This window comes from Drosophila mojavensis, unplaced genomic scaffold (assembly GCF_018153725.1).
Source record: "Drosophila mojavensis isolate 15081-1352.22 unplaced genomic scaffold, ASM1815372v1 contig_36, whole genome shotgun sequence".
Taxonomy (NCBI): Eukaryota; Metazoa; Arthropoda; class Insecta; order Diptera; family Drosophilidae; genus Drosophila; species Drosophila mojavensis.
This window is the reverse complement of record NW_025318858.1, coordinates 7,747,348-7,769,272: the sequence shown is the minus strand read 5'-3', so window position 1 is coordinate 7,769,272 and position 21,925 is coordinate 7,747,348. Positions and strand designations below refer to the sequence as shown.

General features: G+C 33.9%; 2 protein-coding genes and 1 long non-coding RNA gene across 3 annotated transcripts; 1 reads left to right on the top strand and 2 right to left on the bottom strand.

The window, feature by feature from the left end:
- The first annotated feature begins 1,042 nt into the window (after nt 1-1,042).
- On the top strand, nt 1,043-21,081 carry LOC6576288 (serine/threonine-protein kinase meng-po). Its single transcript, XM_002002243.4, has 2 exons — nt 1,043-1,702; nt 18,887-21,081. Exons 1-2 carry the CDS (start codon nt 1,690-1,692, stop codon nt 20,233-20,235), a joined length of 1,362 nt encoding a protein of 453 aa, XP_002002279.2. The 5' UTR covers nt 1,043-1,689; the 3' UTR covers nt 20,236-21,081.
- Nucleotides 4,732-5,881, bottom strand: LOC6576289. The gene is made up of 3 exons (XM_002002244.4): nt 5,423-5,881; nt 4,941-5,349; nt 4,732-4,865 (listed from the first exon to the last, which is right to left on the bottom strand). Exons 1-2 carry the CDS (start codon nt 5,722-5,724, stop codon nt 4,941-4,943), a joined length of 711 nt encoding a protein of 236 aa, XP_002002280.1. The 5' UTR covers nt 5,725-5,881; the 3' UTR covers nt 4,732-4,865.
- LOC122757213 lies at nt 12,564-13,624 on the bottom strand. The gene is made up of 2 exons (XR_006357149.1): nt 12,894-13,624; nt 12,564-12,805 (listed from the first exon to the last, which is right to left on the bottom strand). It is a non-coding gene; the product is annotated as an uncharacterized LOC122757213 (long non-coding RNA).
- Nucleotides 21,082-21,925: the final 844 nt, after the last annotated feature.

Here is a 21,925-nt window from a genome sequence, read left to right as displayed (position 1 = left end):
ATGCTTGTTGTTCCTCTTGTTGCTGTTGTTGCTCTGTGTGGAAAGGTAATTAATTTCGCTTCAATCGTTGAGGTAATAAAATCAGTTTAAAAATAGTTTTGCGGCAGCTTTATCGCTGCTTGCTAAGCCAACTGTATAAAGCTAACTCCAGCTCCCTGTTAAGGCGGATTTGGTTTAAAAGTTTTGTATTGGTGTCATGGGCCTTTACAATTAATGACAGGCAGAATGAGGGGGAGAGAGGTGAGACAGGATAGAGACTATTTTTATTAAACAAGTTGAAAACTTTTAATTGAGCACATTCGTAATATATTTTTAATAGAATCTTATGTATGTCAAAATAATAAAGTGAATGTAGAATAAAGCAATATTTTTACATATATTTATTGCATATAAATTTACAAGTAAGTGATGATTTAAGGAAGTCATATTTTTATATCATTAAATACTTATAAAAATAAATATTTATTTAAATTATTGTTGTTTGTAATATAAAGCTCTTTAGGGTCATCATTCAGCCATTTAAAAGTTAGTTAAATTAGCTACATATTTTCATAATGTGGACTCGTAAAATTCTTTATGTAATATATTTAATTATCTATATTCATTGCCCAATTAATTTTCGTTAATAACGTACGTCATAATAAGTCCCATAAAATTAAAGTTATTCATTAAAGGCCCTCACTAAACTCAAATCCTGCCCTGTGCTAAAATGCAAAACTTACGCACAATGCATTGAACTCAAAGCGCAAGACAACTTTGCGTTAAAAAAAGCTCTCGAGCAACATCAGCAAAGCTTCTGCGCTTCAACATGGAAATTATCTGTTAAACAACATTACAAAGCGTATAAGAGAGAGAGAGAGATAGAGTGACAGGGGGCAGACAGCGAGCAAGGCCTGAGTGTTTGTTCTGCACTGGCCGAACGAAATATTTACGAATGCCGAATATCCATGCGCACGAGCGCCAAAGCGAACGACGGATTCCGAATCGAAGAGAGCCGAGCGCGACGTATGCAACAAATTTATACAAATTCGTTGTGCTTGCAAACTGCGAAAACATTCATAACGGTAAACTCCAGGCGTGTGGACGTGTGTGTTATTTTCGCTATTCTGCTCTTAGCGCTCTATCTCTGTCACGTCTTTTCGCTGCTTCTGTGTGTTTTGTGTATTATTTCAGTGAGTGCCGCGTCTCGTGTCCGCTCACAGCTCACTTCTTACTGCACTTAAACAAAATTAAAAAAAAATAAATAACAAAGTAAACAAAGTATCTTGATCTATTTGCCGCGCTTTTAAATTTTTAATTTGTACTGGAAACAAACGAAATTGTAAATTTTACAAATGCAATAAAAAAAAATTTAAAAAATAAATAAATAAATAAAAAATACAAAAATTTAAATTTACACCTTTTGCAATGTGACTATAATTTGTGTGTGGAACACGCCCATCCGCCCTAGTCGACCGACCAATTGTACTTTGCTGTGTTGTCATTCAAAAATATTAAAAACATACAATAAACAATAGAAAATATCAAAAACTCTTCAATAAGTTTATCAATTAATCGCTGATCGTAGGAGTGTCAGCTTGCCTTAAAAAAGCCACAAACTGAGAATAATTGAAATATCTATCCAAAGTGGGTTTACAAATCGAGTTCGGATTTGCGCAAGCGAAGAACAGCTGCCGGAAAGGTCAAGAAATGGGAACTATTGGTAAGTGAAGACCGATCGACATTTATATAGTTATCTATAGATTTATATATTTCATATTTATAAAAAATTTTTTTTAAAAAATATAATATTATTATTTATAAAAAAAAAATTTTAATATATTATTATTAAATAAAAATTGCATTTATTGAGAATCATCTACAATAGCTTTTGGAAACAATTAAGCTTTAATTTTGTTTGTAGCCAATTGGGATTCAATAATACATAAATATATTAATAAATATTGTAGTTTATTGTACTTTCAAATTTACATTTTATTATTTTGTTTACTATTATTATTTGTTATTATCAGTTTCTTTTGAGCAATTTTTTTTGTAAATTTAAGTTTAAATTTGAAATTGAAGTTTGGAGCATAATTTTTTAATTTCAAAATTTATAGACACGCGACGGAAAATGGCAGACTTGTTTTTTTTTTTTTTTTTTTAAATTTTTTGAATTTACAAAAGTTTAAATAAAATATGTAATATTGATCAAACAATATTCTATGAAGAATGTAGTCTCTTCTATACAAAAATTAAATAAAAAAATGAAATGAAATACATTTTCCTTATTGTTGGTAAAAAAAACAAATTTTTAAATTATAATTTTAAAATGATTTTAAGTTTTTCTAAGAAAAGATAGATAATAATTAAATACGTTTTGCTAAAGTTTTAAATATGAAATAATTTGTAAAGATGAATAAATTAATCATTTTAGCAATTTTCGAATTAATTCGTAATTAATTTAATGTTTTTATTTCAAAAGCGAAAATATTTTTTAATGAATATTTATTGTGTTGCGTATATTTATGTCTGCATACATAAATATATATGTACATATATATACATTTATCTTTTGTAAACGAATCCACAATACAAATCTGCTTAGGGTATTGCATTCAATTAAAATTCCACTGGCCATCCGCGTCTCTTAATCCCCCTTTCGATATGATCCTTTTGCTACCTTTTTTTGTCCTTTCTGATTTCTGATGAGCTGAAATTCAATCTGTGCTATTCAATCCCGCCATAAAGCCGAATAATGTTTTATAAATAGATCCAATTGAAGTAGAAAAACTGGAAGCAGAGATTCCTTTTTTTTCTGTGTTTGCCTTTGCTTTCAATTAATATGATATGAGGGCGTTGGCCAACAATGGGTGTTGCCATATCCTGTTGTGTGTTGCTCAGTTGTGCTTGCTTTTCAATTATCCTAGCTGTGAGCGCGCTAAAAATAAACTCAGCACGCACAACAACAACAACAGCAACAACAAGAACAGCAACAAGAGCAACAATTTTGCGCTTTTCCACATTGCCAGAGTGAAGAAAATGTCAAACGATGTCATTATGATAAACATGGTCTAGAGCCTCGGAGCACGTTAATACTGCTTATCCAAATATATAAAAGATAAATAAAACCAGTGAATAAGTGAAAAAAAAGAACCGAAATATATATATAATATATATAGTCAGTGCCCTAAGTTCTAATCGAATGACGCACGCGACGCCACTGATTTCTATGCTATAGTTAAAAATATATCCTATAGAGACGCTATGCATACACTTAACATATCTGTGTGTGTGTGCCTCCGTGTGTGTGTGTGGGTGGGCTTGATTGTGTCTGTCTTGTCCAACGTGTTATCCTTGAACGGCAGCAGTGTCCTTTCGACCACCTCAAAGGGCCATGTTTCAGATACAAATGCGCTCTGATTGCGGCGTGGGCGGCGGCAGGGGCGTGGTTGGCAGCCACTTGCCGCAATGAGTTCGTTGTGCCATTGCTCGACAGGCGGGAGGAGTGGCTGTGTGTGTGTCTGTGTGTGTGTAGGCGGCAGCTACAAGTGCTCAATTTTTTTTTTCCTTTTTCATCTGAATGATGCTACTTTGTATGCCATTTGTTGTGCGTGTCTTTGCAACTGTCTGTGTGTGTGCGTGTGTATACACTTGCTCCTATTAGACACGCTTGATATGCTGCTCGATGCTGCTGTTGCTGTTGCTGCGGCTGTTGTGGATGCTGGTTTGCCTGCTCAGCAGCCTCGGCTCACACAACAGAATTTCTTGTTGCCGTCAGCTAAAAGTTCAGAGTTGAATGTGACCATCGATTCTGCACCAAAAAGGACATTGTTTTAAACAAACACGGTGCAGCAGCATTTAAACAACTGCATCAAATGTCAAAGCGTAGAATGGAAAATATCACGGGGGTACGCTTTTCTTACTTTTCATTAAATTGTACATCAAGTTTTCAGAAATTAATATATGATATATATATTTTTAAATTTTATTATTATATTTTAATAATTTCTTTTTACGACTTTGTTATGATATCATTTTGGTTTTATTTCGATAGGGAACTTGAAATCCTCTTAAAGACTGACATTGACATTGATTACAAATTTTATTATAATTATTTGTATTTCTTTTTTCCAATTTTAGAAAAATTAAAAATAGTTTTGCAATATTTATATTTTAAAAATATTATTATAATTCATTAATTTTTCAACTTGTTATTATTGTTTAAATAAATGATATACACAGCAATAGAACATTATTCGATAGAGTAGAAAATGCAACTCATGAATGTTAAGTCCTTGATGCTTTCCTGAAAAGCGTGCAGTCAGTCGTTACTGCCCATCGACGCTTTTCATATTTCACTTTTGCGATAAATTTACATATTTCAATATAATTATCCGGCAATTTATATTCGTTGTAAACCAATTTGTATTAATTTAGCAGGTGAAGCGTAAATTATCAGATGACCTTCAACAATTCTCTAAAACACCCACATTTCGTCGTAATTATCCGTTGCTGCCAGAATCTACATATTTCCACTTGACATTTACCCGAAAAGTTCACAGGGAAATCGCTGTCAGCGACAGCAAATGAAATAATAAACCAAAAACAAAATAAAAGTGAATGGAAATTGCTCTGTAATGAGAGACGAACAATATTGATAGACTGACGAAAGATGAATTCAGATGGGGTAGGGGAAGGGAGAGTTCGGTCGCTGCTCGTATACTAAGTACAGTTAAAATACATGGACAATTATTGTGGAACATTGAGAGCTTTTAATAATATTTAATGTGAGGCCAGACAATGGACATTATACAGTTAATGGCCAAGTTAATGACTGCGTTAAGCTGTAATATTTCTAAGGACAATGGCAAGGGCGCTGCTGTCTGAAAATATAAATAAGTACATTTATTATTATTAGACTTCGGAACCTTAATCAATAATGGCAGTCGTCGACTCACTTATATTCGGCTAACGTATGTCAAATCCTCAATTTTCTTATGGCTGCACTTGAGCTTCTTGATGGGACAGGTGGGCACGGGCTGGAGGCATTTGCAGTAGACAAATGTGCTCATGACGAGCTCAGCGAATTCCTCATTCGAGCTGCCCTCCTTGAGCAGCTCGCGATAGTCCTCGACACTCTCCAGGCTCATGGGATCCAATTGATGCAAATAGCATTTCATTTTCAGCACGGCCGAGTAGAAATAATTGAATATATCGATCATCATGAGCTTGTGCGATTTGATGCTGCGGTGATATTTATCGCCCAGTATGAACGGCGTCTCTAGACTCCGATCCAGTTGATCGTAGGCTTTATAAAACTTTTTGCACTCCAGATGAATGTTCAAAATGCCATGCTTCATGCTGTTGCTATTGTGGGATGTTTATATATATATGATATATCGTGTATATATGTGTGTATATGTAATGGTTAACATCTTACTTTGATGATCGCATCACCTCGAACTTTTCCTCATACTCATTGATTATCGACTCCTCGGCAGAGAGCGTGTACACCTCGGGATAACGGCAGCCGGGCGCTGAGCTAATCAATATCAAATATCGTTGAGTCAGTAGCCAGAGTCTTTCGGTTATAATCTTTTGTGTTTCCAATTCGCATTGATAGAACTGATAGAAATCACAATAACGTTTTTCCATATCCATCAACAGACCCAAAATTTCCACCTCCTTCTCATAGTGCTCCTTCAGCTGGGGCGTCAAGTGGGCTTCATCGTCTTTAGACATTGTTCAAATTTTTGGCTCTTGTGTTTGGTGAAAGTTTTAGACAAAATTTATCATGTCAAAGGACAGAATAGACAAGGCATATTATATAATATACATTTCAAATTATGCACGAGTAATATGATTTGATTTTAGCTTAACTTCAATTAAAGACAAATGTGAATTTTTCGAAATCAATTAGCATCAAAGCAATTTCATGGCGTATTTGATGGCTAAATTAATTTGTGGCTTGTCAATGAATTTTTGCTGATGAGAGAAGAGTTGAATATATTTGACACTTTATGCTATTTGGTATATAAATGCATATAAATATATATATTTTCATGCAGGGAATTTTGTTAAATAAAATACTCTATTCAATATACATCAATCGTTTTGTTGTGTAGTTTAATTTATTTTATTTAATATATCACGTATACGCTCTGTTGTACAGCAAACGGCAGCTTGCAATGGGTAATGCTTCTTTTAAGCACACTCTCATGTCTAGAGTATGCTTGAAATCAAAATTGGCAATTTAATATAGACAATATGTTTTTTTTTTTTTCAATACAATTCCCATATTACGTATACGTCATACTTAACCACAGCTAGTAGTTTGAATGTAGCAAAAGATAATGCTATATTTTTATCAATCTCAGATTCCAGGGTATCTGAAATATCTGAAAGTCGATACAAAACACATAAATTGAGGTTTGTCTACTGTACTGAATATGATTTCTGTATGGTTTTCCTATTGCGAACAGTTTGCTTTGGTAGCAAGCTGAGTTATCCTGGCTTATTCCAGAATATGCAGGTATACAGAATACCTACTTATAAAACTTAATTTAGTACACAACAATATTGTGCTCGTACTCAACGGCATTTAATGCATTACGTATACGTCATGTTGGCCAATAGCCATTAGCTATCATGTGATTATGCCCATTGGTTAACATAGATGTACAGGGTATATGTCTAAATGTCAATTCAATTCACATAAATCGATTTAAAATAGATTTGTCGAATACAATTAATAAATCACTAATACGTCATGTTGTAGCAGTATGTGATGGCAAATTTAGACAAATTTAAATATATATACATATACATAGATCTAAGGGATAGATTAATGTATGTCTTTGGGTAGCAAAAGTCAGCCAAGCAGCGAATAGTTCTTCTGATTGATTTCAATTAAATACAAAAAGATTTGTGCACACGCGAAACGGAAAGCGTAATTAAAATTGGCCAATTTTCATATATGGCAGTGCGCACAAATAACAAGTGAGAAAGAGAAAGGAGGAGGAGAGGGAGATAGAGAAAGAGAGAGAGAGAGAGAGAGAGAGAGAGAGAGCGGGCAGTTGGGCATTTATGAAGTGCGAAGCCAATTGCCGCTTCTGAAATCTCATTTCAACAGTAGACACTATATATATGTATAAATAGGCGGGCAACATATGGCCAGACAGACAGCACTGGGCTATACGGAAATTTGAACTTGCCACGCCCACCTCGTTCAATGGTATTACTCATGGTATTTATGAAATATTTCTAAATATTTCACAATATTATTCAAATAAACAAATAAATTGTTGTTTACCCGGCGCTAAATGCGCGCGTTAATTAATAAATTAGAAATATGGTAAAGAATCGAGAAAAAAAAGTGAATAGCTATTGAGAAATGCAAAAGGTAAATATACGAATAAGCCATATGCACTATTAGGGTAGTATATTTGGTATTATGAACTATAGTACTTTAAATATTAAGTTTCAGTTTTGTTTAATATTTTGTATAAACTACGAAAAATAAATTATATTTTAATTTAAATATCTATTATCTCTTCGGCTCATTTTACTCGAAATCGAATCAGCTATATAGAGATTTTATTGTATCTTATTTATATTTTATTTTTACTGAAGTAACCTCTAAGTTATCCCTTCTAGGTGAGCAGACCCGACTAACGACACTTTTCCCCAAATTTTTTTTTGACTTTGCTATCTTTAGCTAAAAGTGATTACAACTTATAAATATTCAAGTTCAAATTCAATTTTCATATATATTTTTTCCATTTCTCTATTGAATTAAAATTATTCCACTTTCACTACAAACCACTTTACGTATTCTGTATGCCCTCTGCATTGAAATCAAAGTGAAATGTCGAGTAATGGAAATGAAATTGGCAAAAGCGACGCACATTTTGCACACATTTCAATTAAAATTTTGTTTATGAATTTTAATTGGCATTTGCTTGGCGAGCACGCGGCGTATGCGCGATGTCTTCGCTGCTGTAAGCCAATGCACATAAAATGCCTGTCTGTCTGTCTATCTATATATGTGAGTGCGTGTGTGTGTGTGTAACAGAGAGATTGTGTGCGTGCCCAAGCTGCTTTTTATCATCAGCGCCAGCTAATGGGCCACTCTATCTGTCCAGCTGCCCGTCCGTCTGTTTGTCCATCCGTTCGTCTTGTCTGTCATTCGTTTCGTGTAAGTTGGCTTTTGATTGCCGGCCTTTCAGCGCGTATTTTATGCAATTTACTCAACGGGTTATGGCAAATTCGCCTGGCCTGCGCCTTAATAGTGTTCGCTCTTGTTGGCCCCTTGAGGCCCAACGAACCGATTCAGTTGCTTAATTGCAGCGTATTTCTTCTCCTGCTGCTCCTCCTCCTCCTTCTACTGCTGCTGCTGCCGGTGCTTGAAGTGTTTGTCTTTACCAATAATAGTTGAGTTCTCGCAGCAAGGGCTAAAAGCTCTTTAATTGCTTAACTCGATTTATGCAGAGACTTTTTGAGCGAATTGTAATTTCCATTGTGTCTCAATTAAATGGAATCTTGAAAGAGTTTTTATTTACAATTTTCTCTAGAAATATGAGCATTGTAATGGAATCTGTAATGGAATAGTATAATAAAAACGTTTGATGTTCAATTTCTGCAGGCTCTTATTTTTTTTTTTTTTTTTTGAGGCACAAAATGTAATTTCAAAGACAAATTTAAAAATTAATTTTTAATTAAATTAATTAAAAAAAAATTGTATTCATATTTCCCTTTTAATGCATTTTATTTTTTTTATATATTTAATTAAATTATTTATAAAATTTCCAATAATATATAAAAGATAATTAATTACTTAATAAATTGAAAATTTTTTATGAATTATATATTTTATATTATGTAAATTTATTAGCCAAGCCATTCCAATGCTTCTGGGCTTCAATTTTTTGCTCTTCATTTTAATAGCAAATGTCAAACAAGATTTTATTTTATTTCGCTCTTCAAACTTGATTTATGCTAATTTTATATTTAATGCGTTAAAGCTAAAAAAAAAAACATAAAAAATTGTTATTTAGTTTTTAATGCGTTGCCATAAAAATGAGAGTAAAAATAAAAAACAAAAAATATAATATAATCGCAACCCGTGCAGTTCCCCAGTGGCCGAAATGCTGAAATGCTATGCAGACGTTGCGCATACGACGCGTTGAACCATATCAAAACAAGCTGCAGAAACAAATCGAAATCTTGTTTATATGCAGCGAAAACAAACATTCATACACAATGTATGCATTTTAAAGTGAAAATCATTTTGACGAATGTTAACAGTAGTTTTTCTTAATAATTTTGTTGGATTTTTCAATACTTTCTATTCTTTTTTTCAAATTTTTCTTTTTTGATTTTTTTTCGCTTTCTACGCGTTGAGCCGTGGCACAAGGTCGCCGTCGCCTGTCGGCGCGAGAAATATTATGGCTAACCAAAAGATAAAATATATATATATATCTGTATCTGTATCTATATATATATATGCATTGGGAACAGGTCTGCTAGTCGATTTTTGGCCAACTGTTTGTCTGGCCGTTCGTCGCTTTGTGCGTTGCGTTGTGACGCGCTTTTTGCCATTGACACGCAATAAAAATATATGTACTTAAAAATTATAAAAATTAAGCATTGATAATGTGCACATTATATTTCTTTTATTAATTTATATATTTTTAGGATTCTTTGTTAGAGAACCTATTTATTGTTTGAGCGGCGTCAAGGCTAAAGCAGAAGCAAGTTCTATGTGAACAAGCTGACTAATTCCTAGCTTTAACTGCTGATGTTCTTATACCTTTTTTTTTTATTGAAAATATACGTACATATATTATTCATGCTAAAATTAAAATGAAATTGTCTTTATATCAAGCATTTTATTAACAAATCTCTTTTAGCCCATTTCATTTTAATTTATTAACTTATAAAAATCTTAAGCTTTTAAGCAAATAAAGTCTATAAATTAATTATGATTTTGAATAATTTTTCTTTAGGTATTTAAGTAGCCTTAGTTATAACTGGGGATCAAAGCACATGACTAAAGGAGTCCCAAATATATGGATTTTTTTTAAATAATAAAATAATTGATAAATAAATAAAAAAATTTATAAATTATAAAAAGTTGTAGTTATTTGACATCACAATCATCTGGCTAATAATTATATAAGTTTATATTATGAGATATAATAATACAAGTACCTGAAGTGTGTTATAACATATAAAGCTATCCACCAAACTTTTTAAACCAAATGACTCCAACATCTAATCAAAATCAATTTCGTGTTTTTTTGAATCACATTTCTTTAAATAAACTTAATTTATGGAGATTATTAAAATTTTGAATATATTGAAAATAGGAAATTTAAATTTGCAGAATTTTGAAGAGCTTATCTAAAATTTGACAAGCCATAAACAAGCTACAAAAAAAATTAAGCGAAAGCAATCAAAATGCACAAATTTTCTACAGATTTTGTTTCTAATTGAAATTAGAATAATAAATATTGTTGGACGTCAACTGTTGCCACCTGATGATGATACAGGTTTGATTGCTCTATATGTAGGTATATTGCCCTGACTGCATATACATAATTCGCGTTCAGATCCTAACTGAAAATTTTTCTTTAATGTTATTTTCGTCTGTCGTGGAAAGACGTGGAAAATATTGCGTAGGTGTTTTGTGTTGTCTTTCACTCACTCACTCACTATCTGTCTCTGTCTCTGTCTCCCTCTTTCTGTTCTCTTTGGCGTCTCCTGTGCTCCTCCTGAGTGCTGAATTTTATTTTTGTTTTTATATACTTTTCGGCTTCTTCTTCTTTATTTAATAAATTATTAATTTTCGCTCACACACATGACATGAGGACGTAAATGCAAATAAGTAAAGTCTACAAAAAGTTAAGAAAGAAAAAAGAAAAAAAAAAACAAAATGAAAGGAAAATTCTATATAGTATAAAGTAGCTGAATAGCTGATATAAAGATATATTTTTATATATGTATATAGGTATAGATATTTGAGTGTATATCTGTTGGCTATTCGCACGATATTTGATTGAACATTATTGGTCTAATTTATGTACCTGGGCCCAGACCAACGCACAGAAAAGGATGACACAAAATTTAGCAAGAAATCCAAAAATATATTTTGATTTCATTGCTTGGAAAAGTACCGAAAGACAACAAACGGATGGAAGGCTGTGAAGGTGGCAAAGCCATATAAACGACTCAAACAGGCTACACACTGATATATAAATATAGAACCAACATTAACAATCGATAAACTCTAATTGTTATGCTAATCAAGTCGAAGTAATCATCCAGTAATTAGTGCGACGCAGTTGAAGTGCCCCATAGAAACCGGCTTCAGCCGGTGCCAATAGCCGACCAAGAACATTGTCAGGTTTCGCCTATGTATTTGACAGATCTCTCTCCCTCTCTCTCTCTCTCTCTCTCTTTCCCCTTTTTTTCTCATATTTATATACCCTATGCACGTGATTGTTGTTGAAGCTATTGTGTTTGGTTTTCACTTGATTTTGTTATTGTTATTTGTTTTCTTCGTTTTCCTTTCTGTTTTAGTGTTTGGTTTTTCTTTATGTTTGTTTCGAAATGCGTTTTTCTGTTTATTGAATTGACAATTTGCTTGTTGTTTTTATTGCTTTTTGCTAAACGATCTTCAATGAGAGCGGTTTAGCAAGTAGTATATATGTATATATGTATTAAATGGAAATTCCTTAAAGCGTTCTAGCGTGCATAGAGAATTATTCTTGAAATAGATCTCAAGTACTTAAGTATGACTCAAGGATGATATATGAGCTTTTCAAACTGGGCGTGCCTGACTGGTAGATACCCTAAATTCGAATTCGTCTAAGAAGATACCCTATGAGTTAGTTATATACGGCTCTATAAAATGTGAGTTTCTATCTGAGTCTTAACTTCCTGTTGACTCAATTTCTAATCACAACAAATTTAAATTCAAATCATAAATTTCGCTCACTTAGTCACGCTGAGTCTAGTTAAGCACATCCGGTTCGTGGGCAGCATTGAGGAAATTATCTGTTTTCAAACTGATTTAAGATGTGATAGAAATTTGACGTCAGCTATGCGAAAGGTTACTGGGAATTGCAATCATAATATTATGATTAGCATTACTTATTGTTGCAATACACCTCGTGTTCCCGAAACTGAGCAGATAAAATGCCAAAAAAAGAGATTAAACAGTGCACTCTTCACGCAACAATTGTTTCAACAGTTTTTATTTATTTATTTAAGCACCGACGCTCACTTGTTTTTATTTATTTATGTTCGTTGTGTTTCCACTTTTCTGGCTCTTCAGCCACAATTAATCGACCCTCAAAAGTGGTCGCTACCACAGATATAGCATACTATTTTAGCGAGTAGCAGAAAGTGGTTTGCTAATTGGTACAGCCAACTCATGGGTATATAGGGTATATTTAAGTTGTTGTCAAATTGTGTATGAAGTGTAAAAAAAGTACACTGGTTAGATGTAGTCCACAGATATGGAAAACATGTATTAATTTTTTTCATTTAAAAAATTAAAATGGAAGTACAGCGTATTGATATTTCAATATATACATTTTTGTATTTAAATTCAAAATTTTATTCCGAGCGAATCATCTTTCATACAGTTTAAGTATAAGAAGCATCACTACTGCGTAATTTGTGTGCATATTTCTATACATATAATAAATATCAATTATAATCTAAAATGTTCGGTTCAGGGTATTTGCTAGTCGAGCAGTGCCCGCAACAGGTGCCCTCCGCTCGGTCAATACGTTCAACGACTTTTCCAGCGACCCTTTAAATAAATCAGAAATATAATTTATGCTGATCGGCTGGCGTGTAATACATTTGTAAGCCATCTCAACAGTTTTTACGATCCTTACAATATTATGATTACATTTTTGATTAATGTTTATATATTTTCGCTTGGCTTTTGCGTCGGCGCTTGCCTTGACCTTACCTTGAAAGCCGGCAGCAACAACATTTTTACTTTTACAACACTACAATTTGTTCTCTCTGCATTTTTATTTTTTCTGTCTTTTTTTTTTCGCGTAATTAAGAATTTTCGAATTTTACCTATAGCTGCTGCTGCTGCGGTTGATGTTAGGCGCGTACTATTTTTAACAAATTTATTTACAAACATTAAATATATCATTAAAGCGGAACTATTTAAATAAATTATGGAAAATAAAGCGCCGCGTGGGCGTCAACAACATGTACGTACGTAAGTATACGTATATCTATATGTTGTACACAGCCAGCAGTCACTGTTGCTGTCGGCGAGTGTGAAAAGTTTTGTAGCATTTCTCTGAGGCCTCATTAGCCCTGACATGCACTTGATGCAGGGCCGCTTGTCAGTTCTGCTTGTTGTTTTTCTTGTTTTGAGCAAGTGTCTCGAAAGATTAGGCCAGGTCAAGTTAGCTCTCTCTCTCTCTCTCTCTATCTCTCTCTGGCTCTTTCCCTCGCTATTACTTGGAGTGCTGTCGTCTATCCATACTGTGTACACGCCTCTCTTTGCTAAAAATATATTTAGACATTGCCTGCTGGACCCAGTGGCCAAACAATCAAAGAATTATACGATCTTTTATAAATAAACCTAAAACAAAAAAAAACAAAAAATCAATTAGATATATATGAATGTACTTATATAAGTATATAAGTATATATTCTACATACTCTACGTTGCGTCGCATAAAAAAATCAGTTAAGCACGCGAAACACACACACACACACACATATATATATATATATATATATTTATATATATATATATATATAAATAATTTTTTTTTTGTTCTATACATTTATATATACATAGCTCATTCTATTGCTTATTATTATTTTGTTTTATTTATTTTTTATTTTTTTTTTGTATTTTTATTGTTTTCCTTTTACTTGCTGTCGTTGTGGGGGCGCAACGGAAATTTCGTTTTACACTCACTTTATACTACTTAGATATTTGATTTTATTATATTGTTGTTTTTACTAGGCGCAAATGCGCAAACGGAAGACTTTGTCTGGCAATTAATTGTGGTTTGAGCTATATTATAATAGTGAGTAATCAATAGATGTATTACTTGAATATACATATATTACATTCAAATTGATTAAATTTTTTATGAATTAAAAAAAAAAAAAATAAATAAATACTTTAAATGCAAAATTTTAATGCTAACAATTTGAAATTATATATATATATATTAAATTTTATATAGATTGATATATAGATTATAGATTGATATTTGATTTCAATATAGTTTTTACAGTATCTCAAAGTTGAATATTTGTTTATTTATAGTGTAGAAATCTATTGATCTTTACTAAATAATGTACTTGCCACTCTTTTAATATTTGGCATTAATAACTGCTGAAAACTTAAAAAACTAAATAAATTGCGAACTGATAAATTGCAATAAATTTGGTTTTAACAAAAACAAATGGCTTTTCGGCTTTTTATAAATAAACATAAGTTATTAATTGAAAATATTTATTATTTATTAAAACTTTCATACTCAATAATAAATAATCTTCTCCACACATTTTGCAAGTTCTATTAAAAATTTATCATAGATCTATCAAATTTATCTAAATCTAAAGCATTTGCACTTTAAGCCAAAAACTTTTTCAAGTACAAATGTATAATACATAAAAATGAGCTGCTAATCGTAATCGTAATCACCATTACAATTACTATCGAAGCATAGAAAATCGTAATCGCTAGACAGAAAACCAAAAAACAAAAGCAAACTAAATTTTTGCTTTCCAAAATGTAACAAAAAACTTTTATTGTTGACCTAAATTCGAAAAAGTGTAAACAATTTGTGCTGTAAATAGAGAGTACTTAAAAAAACACAAGAAAAGTGGAAATCTCTATAGTATATATGTATATGCTAGACTATAGTTACACGATCGCTTTTTTGTCTGATCTAATGTTGAATCAATGTTTAATGAGCTCGGCCACATCAAAAGTTAAAAACCTAATCGCATTGCGCCATAAACCAGAGAAATATCAATTGTAACATAGATGTGCTATGGATGTATGTATATATGCCAACTCATACTATATATATATACATATATTGGTTGGCTCGATATCGCAGACAGCACGGCCGACGTCTGTTGAGTGCGTTACGTGCTCTGACTTGGCCAATTTATCATTTAATTGTGGCCAAAGTACTATACTGCCCCGACTTCTAGCAGCAAATCAGCTATATTTATATACATATATATACCTATATCTATATATACAGATATAGAGATATATTTGTGCGTGCCCATAGGTATTATTTGTATAATAATAAAACTACAACTCGTTGGAAGACGCCCGCGCGGCTGCCTCGCAGCATCCATACACATTTAACACTGCATGCGTGTGCGTGTGTGCGTGTAGATGTGGCACGCCGACCGACAACGACTCGCCAATTGACGTCAGCAATGCCCCCAAAGTCACAAACTGTGGCGAGCGGGTTGCCAAGCAGGCGAGACGAGGGCCGAAAACGAATTTTACCCCATAGCAGGAGCCCCGTTCCGATTGGAGAGGTGAGCGGGGCGAGAGAGAGACAGAGACAGGACATAGAGAGAGATAGAGAGTGAGGTGGGGGGCTGACGGGTGGTAGGGTGCTGGCGCGCAGTCATTTTGGCAGTCAGTCATACAATTTGATGCTGTGCCACCTACCCTATATATATTGTGCCATTTGTTCATGCCTACCAAATGGGTTAGCATAGCTATGTGATGTGCTTAGCGACAGTTAAGCTTTTAGTCAAAAATTATAAATTTTACTGGCAAGAATATCTATCCCAATATGTAAACAAAATAAATTATAATTATAATTAAATGTAGATACATTTTTGATGATTTCATTTTATTTTTTTATTTAATATTTTAAATGAACTCTATGCTAATCCACTACTAAAAATGTAATTTTCAAATTCATTTAAAATTATTGGTCAATTTAGTATTTTATTTATTTAATTTAATAAATTATATTATTTAGAATGATTTTACCTACAAATTTTATGTGCACATTAAATTAATTTGATTTTACAATATAATTTTACAATTAATAAACTAAACAAATTAATTATTAATTAATTTCATTTAATAATATTAATTAAAGACTTTATAATTTAATTAATTACGGTATTAGCTCCTTTCACATATTAAATAAACTAATTAATTAAATTATTAATTAATTTAAATTCTTTTATGTAACTAGTTCATTCATTCATTTTAATACTTTCAAAGCATTGATTAATAATTTAAATAATACATTATAATTTTTGTATGCAAAGAGTATACAATATTCCACCAATCGAATAGTTTCTTTTGCGTTTTGGATTTTACGGTCTCAAGTATATCTCATGCGTAGTGCAGGTCGATCTCCTGACGCCATTCTCTTCTTCTTCCATCTCTAGTTGTTGTTATTTTGTGCAATTGCATTTCACAATTCGAAACTAACTATCCGTCCACCAGTCTGTCTGGCTGTCCGTCCATTTGTTGGCCCACTATTTGGTATTGCTTTTCAGTTCATTTATAAGGAAATTTGTGTTTATTTTAGCAGAACGAAAAATGCATTTTTTGTTCGCCTCCGTTGACCCTTTTGACGGCATCTATTCTTGGCATGCAAAGTGTTTGCGCTTCTATTTCGTGGTCTTGTTGCTTGTTGGCCAGATAATTGAAATTGGCTTAACGTATTTCCACTTGTGTTATATTCATATGCCCAAGCAGCTGTGCCAGTCCGGGACCTGTGGAGGTGGGCGGCGGGGGCGTGCGGCTCCTTGGTTCGAAATAAAAGTGAAAGTTTGATTTATGAGCACACGCAGGCGGCTGACCGCTAGCCGCTGGCTGATGGCTCTTAATGATTTATAATTAGTTTCGTGAGCTTTTGTTTTCCCTATGTTCTTTTCAAGAGACCGGGATTTGTTGGCCCCTGGCCTCGAGCCAATCGATTCTGGAACGGAAATAGAAATTTAAATTGAAAAAATTAGAGTAGTAGTACTAAAAATCTCACTCAATAGCCTATATAGATATTATATACAGATGTCTCCATGCTGTGCCGGGTTAATGGGCTCAATTTTGTTCAGATTGTGGGCCATCGTCTCGTGAGTGGTTGTGACGCAAATGTGTGCGTGTGTGTGAGTGCGAGTGTGCTTATAACTGATTGATTGATCTATTAGCTAATTGACTAACTGAGATATACTTTGTTTTATTGCATTGTTATTCGCAATAGGTATAGCAATAGGTGCTAATAAAAATTTTACTAGAATTTGATCATAGATTGAAGATTGAGAAAATCGCATTATAGAATAAAATATGATTGGGTCATCATATATACATCTATAATAGTCGCCCATTTTATTTCTAGTAATTCCATTTACAGTTTGTAATTTTTGAACAGCTCGTAATTCACAGTATCTTTAACTTGCCGAACAACTGTAAACACGATTTCCCTAGCAAGCAGTAAATTCATAGCCCCCTCAATGCATTTTACACATACTTTCAAAAAGAAATTAAATGAAAAGAATCTAAGAAAAACCTGAACATTTCTTCGATCGACCATTAATTTGTCTGAATATCCAAATATTTTCATAGCTGTGTAAAATGGCAAGAAAAAAAGATCGAAACGAAACCTAATTTCTGTGTGTTGGCGGCGACATAAAATGAAAATGCGAACGAGCGAAAAACAATTTTCCAAATCTGAAATCCAAAATCACATTACACCCTATAAATGCCTCCAGTCTGGCAGACTCTCGCTGTCTGCTGAGTTGCTGTCTCATTTATGGCGAAAAGCAAATGATTTTCCGCACTGGCCATATATTAAATCAAATGGCAACATATTAAAAACAATTTCTTAGAATTCCCAGAAACCCGATTCGTGACTAACTAAATCAAAAAAAATGAAAAAGAAAAGAAAACCAAAATAATAAGTGTCTGACGTCCATAGCCGAATGATACTTCAGATTTGCGCAGGTTTTGCTTTATAATTTCTTCCCCGAGTTTTTTTTTATTCTTGATTGTTTTTTTTTTTTTTCTTGCAAACATCAGACAACGCGGCGACATTTGAGTTTTTGTTCGGCGTGGGCGTCGATGTGGGCGCGGGCGTGGCACACCGTTCGAGGGCTGTAAAACAAAGCGATTTTCTATGTTAAATAATTCGAGCCAAGTCAACAACAAATGGCACATAAAAAGCTAAAAGCAAACATGTTCACATCAAAAGTCTCTTATAAATCATAAACAAAAATTATGAATATATATAGAAATATCTGGATACCGTACCATATGAATATATTTTTTGGCCAATATTCACTTCTGTTACTCTATATGAGATGAGGGCAATTGCTTATTGGACAGTCAAAAAATAAAAATAACTGACTCTGATACCACGCACCTGTCTTTGGGCAACAGGTTAAGGTCAATATTTGATAAAATGCATATTTTCTTTCTCTTGTGGTTTTTTGATCAAAGACATTTTTAACATTCCTCAAATCGTTTTGTCGATTTTTTGATATCATGTGAAAAACATTTTCGTTTCAATCAACATTTAGAAAAATAATTTATGGCATTAAGAAGACAGACAACGTTTGGGATATGTTGGAAATTTCTCTATGTTTGAAATGGGTTTAGGCTGGAATATTGTAATACCGTTGGTATCATGTTTTCCTAACATCCTAAGCATAAGAATTGTAAGTGCTCTTGGCTTAACTAGGGAATACTATAAAATACTATAAATAATAAAAAAAATAGATGTGCATATAGTTTATGTATAAATCTTGATAAATTTATATACATTTTTGCTTGATTCTAAAAATCATATATATACTATTTCCTAGTCCATACTTTTTACTAACAATTATTTTTCCCTCTTATTTCTTGTAGAGAAACGCTCCTTCTCCTTCCGGCTGCGCCGTTCGTTCGGCGATGGCGGCAGCACCAACAGCCGCAACAGCAACAACAACAGCAGCACCTGCACCAATCACAACAACCAGAAGCGATGCAGCACCCCCTTGACGCCAACCAGCACCAGCACCGGCCGGCTGGAGGTGCCTGGTGCATCGGTGAGTCGACGCAGCAGCATTTACAAGAAGCCGGACAAGAACGATGGGGGACAAATCCATATGATACCCGACGTGGAGCTGCCGCTGATGACATTCGCCGATCAGTACAATATCGAGAAGACGCTGGCCGAGGGCTGCTTCGCCAAGATATTGCTCTGTCGGCATCGGCCGACCAACACCACGGTGGTGCTGAAGGCGGTGCATGCCGAGCTGACCACGATCAAGGAGTTCCAGAAGGAGTTCCACTACAACTACGAGCTATCGCATCACCATCACATACTCAGCGCCTATGCGGTGGCCTTCCAGACCATGGACTACTACGTGTTTGCCATGGAGCATGCGCCATACGGAGATCTCGCTTCGAACATAGGACCGAATGGCTTGCATGAGACGGCCTGTAAGCTGATTGCCGAGCAATTGAGCTCGGCGTTGGGTTTCATGCACTCCAAGAATCTGGTGCATCGGGATCTCAAGGTTGAGAACGTGTTGGTCTTTACGCCGGACTTTACACGTGTCAAGCTATGCGATTTTGGGGCAACAACCAAGAAGGGGCTGCTCGTGCACAAGGTGAAGCATACGTGGACCAGCTGTGTGCCGCCCGAGCAATTGGAGCTGATCAAGAATGAGCGCTTCCAGTGCTTGCCCATCAGCGATTCCTGGCAATTTGGCATCTTGCTGTACAACATTCTGACGGGTAATCCGCCTTGGCTGTCCGCCGATTGGGTCAAGGATCAGGCGTATGCGAACTTCATGAAGTACGAGCAGCGCAAGACGACCAAGGTACCAGAGAACTTTCGACGTTTCTCGCCGCGTTTGATGCGCTGCTTCCGCAAGTACTTGACGCACGATACAGAGGAACGGTGCAAGATCACCGAGGTGAACAAGTACATGAAGGATCGCTGGGTCGAGTGTCGCATCTCAGCCTCGAAATCGGCCACGCTGATCTCGCCCACGCCGCAGGATCAGGACTCGTGCATCTATCTGAATCAGCGGGAGGGACGCCTGTCTGGGGATGAGAACAAATTGCGCTTTAGGCGCATGATGTCCAGCTATGGCCTGGACGTACCCATTGATCAGGGCATGGTGCGAAAGCGCGTCTGGGATTGGCTATCCACATGCGATGCTAGCTTCGATCCAGAAGTGGAAAGCTTGCATGCATTGGAAATGTAGAGAGCTGCGATATATCTAAAAGAATTTTGTTAGATGTATGAGATCTAGGAGATTTATTAGATCTCTGACCTATGCGATCTCTGATTTATGAGATCTATGGTTTATATTGAGAACTGTCTCTTCTGAAGCCAAACAAAAATTTGTTATTTGGTTCAATTGGACCAAAATTGATTATATATAAATCATATATATATAAATATTGTAATACTTATAGACGAATTTTGCTATGCATATGAAGAAACTACATAATTATTAGAAATTTATACCAAATAAACCCCATGGGGTATTAAATATATAAAAATGTACTTAGTAGATATTTTGTATATCCAGTAAAAGCAAAACACGTCAACGGATAATCTTTCCACTAGTGTTACCTTTCTAGTCTTCCGCTACGATGGTTTAAATATGTATAAATATATATATATATATATATATCTATCTGTATGTAGTTTTATATATGTGTGATGTACGCGTTATTTACTTTATACGTCATATACGATACCAACTAATGCAATTATCTAGAATTTAATATCTACTTAAGAGCAAGATAAACGATATATATCTATAATCTATATACTATATATGACCAATTATTAGCTAAGTGTTGTCTTATCTATGTGTAATTCGATTATATCTAAACCCTATACGATTATATATTATGTTAATGCTAGACTTTATCTTGTATCTCTATCTATATCTGTACGATCCTGTATATAATCTTACTATATGTATATGTATATGTATGTACGTATTTATGAGTACTATATGCGATGTGCTATACTACTTTTATATGAGTTAATGTACACAGAATGAATGCAAAAACAAATATATGAATATATAGAGAAACTTCTACTGAGTCTTTTAAACATGAACAGATTTATTGAATATATATTTTCTATAGCAAATAAGTCTATAAAAGATATAGTTTAAATGGGCTCCAGTTCAGTTCGGGATTGGTGTGAAGTCTTCTATTTGATTCTTTTTTCCTGATTAAATTAGTTTATTTTTTGTAGTTATTTATTTTTACATTTTGAAATTAAGAGAAAATCTCCATTAAAACTTGGAACGGTTTTATGTACCTCCACACATTTAACGATAACCGCAGACTATTTATATTTATATTTATTTGAAATATATATTATAATATTTATATTATATATCTTTATACATAGTATAGTTGCTGCCCACGATATTAGTCGTAAAAGCAAAAGTTTCTCTAAACATTTTCACAACCGTCATACAAATTTGTGCAAAAACAAATTCGCTTTGTTGTTAAATGTGGCACATTGTTTAGCAAAAATTACGACGCATACAACAATGGCAACAACAACAACTACAGCAAACACAATGAAAACTAACAATAAATATTTATTATTTCACGCATTAAAAACGAGAAGGAAAAAGAGCAGAAAAAATCAAAATTTCATTTTTGCTAAAATTTTTAATCATTCAATGTTTATAGATTTTTGCCAATAGTTTCTATCGCTCTCTCCCTCTCCCTCTCCCTCTCTCTCTCTCTCTCTGTCTCTATCTCTATCTGAAGGTTGACCAGAGGCTAATGTCAGCGGTGGTCAGGGCTTTTAGTTGATGTGGCCAAAACAATGGGTTATTTATGAATGGATCTTGTTGTTGCTTTTGTCGTTGTTGTTGTAGGTGTTGTTGTAGTAGCTGTTGCTGCATTAATTGTTGC